Below are 6812 nucleotides of genomic sequence, written 5' to 3'. Positions count from 1 at the left end.
TTAGGATCCTGGGGTTGGTGCCGGTGTAGGACCCTCATAGCTTGTAGTCGATCCATATGGTTCATCAACACTCTTCCCAAGTATGGTCACGAAGAAGTCATTGCCGTAGTGATCCCTTATCATGGCATTCAATTCTGCCACAAATCCGTCTTTGATCGAGTTGCAGTATTCCAGGAAGTAGGCTGTGACATGGTAACCCTCGTCCCACTGGTTACCTGACCCTTGCCTCTCCCAGCTCACGGAGGGCCAACCCGCCTTCAACCTCAGATAACCAGCCATGCCATTGATAAGCCCAGCTGGAGCCGTCCCATTCCCGTTCCACTGCCAAATGTGTTTGCTCTCTTGATACATAATTCCAGTAAATTCATACCTGATGTCTCCGTTGAAGTGTTGGATATAGTCGGAGTTCAGGCAGATTTCGTTTCTTACCGTACTGGCCGCTGTGGTGGGAGACCATCTGATCCCGTCCTGGTTCAAGCTCTCAATGACTGCTACAACCTTCGAGTAGTCCTTCACATCTTGCGGCTTCCGTCCATGGTACAGGGTATCTAGGATGTACTCACTGGCAGATGACAATATGTCCACGCCATTATCGCCGATTTCCTTCTCAAACCGGCTGTTTCCAAGGCTTGTTGAGTTGTCTACGAGTATGTAGACGATTGATGGGGTCAGCTTCGCAGTAGGAGCATAGGCTTTGCTATTGCTCAGACTGGCAGTAGTGCTGAAGAGTGCTGCTGATCGAGTTGCCACGATGGAATCGAGAGCAGTGGCAAGAATGAGAACAAAGAAGAGCTTTATCGAAGACATTTTAGTTTGGCAATTACAGATAGAATAGGATATGGCGTTCTGCCTCGGCTCGGCTTGTATCCCAAAGTCACTCATCCGAAGACTATATATAGAATGCCGACGGCGCATTTATGTCAAAGCTCTTAATAAGGCTGTGCTTGAATTGCTTGGTGAAGTGCCCACAATTCAGTTTCTTTTTTCTTGGTGTTAGGCATTTGAAATCTTTGGAAATATAGAAAAATTGATAGAAGCGTCGTATAGATTTCATTTATTAATATATTTACTTTGATGATTTGTTAGTAACTTACAAATTATGCTTCCTTATTTAAATGTATTGAATTTGCCGTTGAAATTGAATCTTTTATCTCTTGGTCAATTTCACCTTCAAGTAGCTGTTTAATTAATTGTTTCTTGACTTTTGGCCGTCTAAAGGCAAATGATGTTTAATTCAATTGATCTTCATTGACTCTAATTATTGTGTCCTAATTACAGCTTGTTTTAGGCGGATGTTGCTTCTCACTGTACTGGCCACTGCAAGGGGATACTATCCGATCCTGGCCCGGTTAAAGCCCTCGATGACAACTACAACCTTGGAGTAGTCCTTCCCATAGTGTGTCTAGGACATACTGACTGGCGGTAGGGTCCCCACACCATAGAAGCGGCTGATTTCCGTTCTCGAACCGACCGTTTCCATGGCTTGCCGAGTTGTCTATTAAGCTCATAGTCGATAAACGGGACCGACTTGGTAGTATGATCATATGCAGGCTGCAGCTGCTTTGGCTCTGCTATTGCTCGGACTGCCAGTAGTGCCAAAGTACTGCTGATCAAGTTGCCATGCTGCAACCGAGAGCAGTGGCAATGAGAACAAGGAAGAGCTTCATGGAAATGTTATTTCTAAAGCAATAGAGGGAAAAGGCATCTGATGTTGCCTTGTATCACGAAAAGTCTCCTGGCATAATGCTATTTATAGAAGAGCCATAAGTTGCCCTTACTAAAGGTCTCGCAATTTTGCAAAGCTGTTCTAGATGGCCTGAAACATTTTGGTTCCTTTTCCTTGGCCGTTGCTCATTGATATTTAGGAAATGTCCTGAAAAGGAGACAGAAGAGATCGAGCATATTGTGTTGCTTCTTTTACCAACAGCTGAGTTTTTTTTTTTTTCCTTGGCGGTTAAGTCTTTTTCTAATATCGATTGGTATGCATATGTTTTGTGACTGTACAAAGGATGAAAGAGACATCATCAGACTCATTCTGGTGAATTCGCCGAAGTTTCTCGAATTGAGTCTATAGATTTGAGAGGAGAAATTAGTATTCAATATGTTTGAATGAAGTTTGCTTTTCCGCAGTCAAATAATTTATGATCACAAGGATCTTCACTTGGCAATTTTGGCAGATAGTCGCAGGTCTCCTTCAAAAACTCCAAATGGAAAAAGTTGTGAGATTCTAAGATAAAAATTTATGGCAGGAGATCAGGGGAAGAAATCAAGAGACTGAGCTCAACATAATTCAGAACTCGATGTGATAATCAATTTCTTTTCTACAATGTTACCATTGCATTTGTAAACCGTTATCATTCTGCAATGTTATGAGCTGAATCGACCAGGCCAAGATAAAGTTTACTAATACGGAATGACACTAGACTCCCGACATTAGATTTGCAGATCATTTCAGGTTCTTTGTAAAGCTTTTGAAGCAAAAAAATTTTCCAGCATATAAATATTTTATTGCTGCTTCCAGTAACGTGCAAACAACTCACTAACGATTGACGAATTTAAAGTTCACCCTGTTGCAAGTCTTACAACATGGCTTTTGAAACTTGTACAATGCTAACTCATTTTAAGTTCAGCTGCTCTGTCGAAGGTGTACTATGGCTACTAGGATGTAGTACATCCTGGAAATGGATGTGATAAATCTGTACAAACAGCAAAGGTTATTCATGAGATAGAGTGCACAACTAAGGAAATTTGGGAGAATTAACTATCTGTTTTATTTCTTAACTTCCAACTCGATTAAACCTTATTTTGTAGACATATATCTACCCATCGAAGAGATAGGCAGCGTGGCGTGGGCAATGAACTGAGTACTTTGTACCCGTCAAAGTCTCAGTTGCTGAGAGGACTATGACAATTTATTCTCCCACCCGATATCTTACATAAATAAGACTCAAGCGGGCCAAAAAGGCAGTAAAAGAAAGTAAAATGCATGAAATTGAAGGCTTTTAGCATGCTGGGGTTGGTGCCGGTGCAGGACTCTCATAGGCTAACTTGTAGCCGATCCATAGTTCATCGACACTCCTCCCGAGTAATGACACAAAGATCTCATCGCTGTAGAAAAACCTCAAGATGCCATTCAGCTCCGCGACAAATCCTTCTCTGATCGAATTGCAGTATTCCAGGAAGTAGGCTGTGACGTGGTAACCCTCGTCCCACCGGTCACCCGAGCCTCGCTTCTCCCAGTTCAGGGAGGGCCAACCTGCCTTCAACCTCACATAGTCGGCTATGCCATTGATAAGCCCAGCTGGAGCCCTTTCATTCCTGTTCTGCCAGATGCGAGTGCTCTCGTGGTACATGATTCCAGTAAATTCGTACTTGACGTCTCCGCTGAAGTATTGGATATAATCGGAGTTCAGGCGGATTTTGTTTCCCACCGTACTGGCCACTTCAAGGGGATACTGTCCGAGGCGGGCCTGGTTGAAGCTCTCAATTATCGCTACAACCTCCGAGTAGTCCTTCCCATATCGCGGCTTCTGTCCCTTGTACAGGGTATCGAGGACATACTGACTGGCTAATGACAAGGTCTCCACACCATAGATGCGGCCAATTTCCGTCTCAAACCGGCTGTTTCCAGGGCTTGTGGAGTTGTCTATAAGTTCATATATGATCAACGGGGCTGACCCTGCAGGAGGAGCGTATGCAGTTTCTTTGGCTTTGCTATTGCTTAGTTTAACAGTAGTGCGGAAGAGTGCTGCTGATCGAGTTGCCATGATGGGACTGACAGCCGTGGCAAGAATGAGAACAAGGAAGAGCTTCATTGAAGACATTTTGGTTTGGCAACAGATAGAATAGGCTTTAGTGCTCTGCCTGGGCTCGGCTTGCATCACAAAGTCGCTCAGCCGAAGACTATATATAGACGGTCAGATAGTGCATTTGTCAAAGCTCTTAATAAGGTTGTTCTTGAAATATCAAAAGAGGGTGTAGCGCAGTAGCGCACGCTCTTGGCTATTAACCTAGAGGTCGCAGGTTTGATATTTAGTAGGACTACCCGTACCCCTTTATTAGTTATTTAGAATTTCAATTTCATTGTACTAGGCCTTGGGCCTCATTTATAGCCGAAAAAAAAAAAGTTTTTTCTTGAATTGCTTAGTTAATGCCCACGATTCTGTTTGCTTATTCTTGGGGGTAGTCATTGATGTCTTGGAAATGTACAAAAAGAGACAGAAGAGACGAAGTTGTTTGGATTGCATTGGGGCAGCAGTTGAGATTCTTATGCCATTGTTCTGCATTGTTGGTGAGACTTAATATCAACTCATTACTGACACCATTCATTTGTTTTACATATTTAACTCGACGTATATTAATTTCTAATTATGATCATATGCTAAAGGCATATCCTTTTTTTCCATCGTTGATAACATTCAGACATATCTCGACTGGATATATATTCCTCAATATTCTTTATTGTTGATAAGATTCAGATGTATATTTTTCATGAGAGAATGCAATTTCGGCTGACAATCGTTAGGCTCCAATAAAAGATCCCAATGAAAAATCTGTTCAAAGTTTAAAGAATATTCCAGTTACTACGTCACAGGTTAGCGAGGAAACAAAAGCGCGTTACCACGCTCATTGAGATTGATACACCTGAATTTCTCGATTTTTGAAAGTCAGCTGATAACTTTAAGGTGGAAGTCTTTATATCTATTTGTACGATTGAAGGCATTTGGGGTTCAAATAGTTTACTTTAACAATGATCATCAGGATGCATTGTTTTGGCTTATTGTAAGAAGAGACAATCCAAAGTCCGGATGAATGGAACTAACTTTATATCTTGTTTTGAACTACAGGATTATAGAAGGAATGAAGCTGAACATGACATAGAGTTCGTGTAAGTTTTATTGCTAACATTGAGCACACAAATGGATGGAGAGTTAACCCGTGAAGCTGGCTAAAAAAAAAAAAATTGCGCTCCAAGCGAGAAGTTCATGAGCTTTGATAATCACTTGAAGCATCGCAAATTTCACCAAAAAAAGAATTGTAAGACACACCAAAGCATCACGAATTTCACCAGAAAAGGAGTTGTAAGAAACACCAATTTTCACTATGTTGAGGAGCTTATTGATTGCTACACAAGAGTTTCCCAGAAAAGCCATTGACCTGAACTTGCAGTTCCAGCAGATTCAGAAGCTGGACAAGGCTTTCCGGAAAATCCTAGGAGATAAGGTTCTGCCTAAGAGAGAGCTGTTCCAAAGAAGTACACCTCCCAAAACCTGCTGCCTGCTGGTATATCTAAGTAGAGTTCTTGGCTAGATTTAGAGTTCTGATGTTGAAAGAACTAATCATCCCAAATGTTCGTCAGATAAGCAAGGATAATTATGTGCTTTATTAACATAAGCGAAGATCCAACATTTACAAGTTGAGCCGATGACGATTTCCTGACAGCCATGACTCCGGACCAGGCGGGGAGGTATCTTTCCAGATGAACTTGAAGAGACTTATACTGCGAGGCCTATTTGAGATCTCACAGAATGCCTTATGCTCATTCTAAAATTTGATGTGCAATTACATTCACCTGCTCTATCAAAGGTTTACTATGGTTACTAGGATCAGTGACATTCTAGGAAGTGAATGTGACAAATTCATACAAACAGCAAGCTGATACCCCATGAGATAAATATACAACTGATGAAATTTGGGAGAAAGCAAACCCTTTTATTTATTCCAAGTTGATCAAACGATCACGTTTTTGAGATTTTTCTACCCATCAAAGAGATATGCAGCATGGGATGAACAGTGAACTAAGTGGTATGCTCTGTAACTCATAGTCTCAGACTATGTTTGACTTATTATCCCACCCAAATCATACACAAGTCTAAGTGGGTCACACAAGCAGCAAAAGAAAAAAGTAACGAATTCACGAAATTCAGCTTTTAGCATTTTGGTGCTGGTCCAAGAAATTCATAGTGTCTTGTAGTCAGTCCATAGTTCATCAACATGCTTCTCGAGTATTGACAAGAAGTCATCACTGCAGTAATCCTTCATCATGCCATTCAGCTTTGCAACAAATCCTTTTCTCGCAGCATTTCAGAATTCCAGGAAGTAGGCTGTAATTTCATAACCCTGGTCCCACCTACTACCGCATCCTCGCTTGACCCACTTTGTTGAGGGGCACCCAGCCTTCAACCTCTCGTAGTCGACTATGCCAGTGATAAGCCCAGCCGGAGCCATCCCATTCCCATTCCACTGCCAGACGTGTGTGCTCTCATGGTTCATAATTCCAGTAAACTCGTGACAGGCATCCCCCCTAAAGTCCTGTATGCAATCAGAGTTTATGCGTATTTTGTTTCCCACTGTACTGGCCACTGCATGGGGATACTGTCCGACATGGGCCTGGTTGAAGCTCTCAATAATAGCTATTACCGCTGAGTAGTCTTTCCCATACTGCGGCTTCTGTCCATGGTACAGGGTATCTAGGACATGCTGACTGGCGTATGACAAGGTCTCCACACCCTAGATGCGACCGATTTCCTTCTCAAACTGGCTTTTCCCAGGGCTCGTGGAGTTTTCTATTAGTTCGTATATGATCAATGGGATCGAATTGGCAGGAGGAGCATATGCAGTTGCATTGTTTTTGTTATTGCTCAAACTGGCAGTAGTGCCAAAGAGTGCTGCTGATTGAGTTGCCATGGTGGGATTCAGTGCAGTGGCAAGAATGAGAACGAGGAAGAGCTTCATGGAAGACATTTTGGTTTCGCAAAAGAGGGCACAAGCTCTTTTGTGCTGCCTTGTATCCCGAAGTCACTCAGTCAATG

General features: G+C 42.4%; 3 protein-coding genes across 3 annotated transcripts; all 3 read right to left on the bottom strand.

Moving 5' to 3' along the window:
* Positions 1-807, bottom strand: LOC116193920. Its single transcript, XM_031522662.1, has one exon. It carries the CDS (start codon positions 805-807, stop codon positions 1-3), a length of 807 nt encoding a protein of 268 aa, XP_031378522.1.
* A 2089-nt stretch (positions 808-2896) lies between these two features.
* On the bottom strand, positions 2897-3891 carry LOC116195208. The gene has a single exon (XM_031524203.1). It carries the CDS (start codon positions 3879-3881, stop codon positions 3003-3005), a length of 879 nt encoding a protein of 292 aa, XP_031380063.1. The 5' UTR covers positions 3882-3891; the 3' UTR covers positions 2897-3002.
* A 2193-nt stretch (positions 3892-6084) lies between these two features.
* On the bottom strand, positions 6085-6744 carry LOC116193919. Its single transcript, XM_031522661.1, has 2 exons — positions 6522-6744; positions 6085-6470 (listed from the first exon to the last, which is right to left on the bottom strand). The coding sequence occupies exons 1-2, from the start codon at positions 6742-6744 to the stop codon at positions 6085-6087; spliced, it is 609 nt and encodes a 202-aa protein (XP_031378521.1).
* Between the last annotated feature and the right edge of the window lie 68 nt (positions 6745-6812).

Source organism: Punica granatum, chromosome 2 (genome assembly GCF_007655135.1).
Source record: "Punica granatum isolate Tunisia-2019 chromosome 2, ASM765513v2, whole genome shotgun sequence".
Classification (NCBI taxonomy): Eukaryota; Viridiplantae; Streptophyta; class Magnoliopsida; order Myrtales; family Lythraceae; genus Punica; species Punica granatum.
This window is presented reverse-complemented; position numbering and strand designations above follow the sequence as displayed.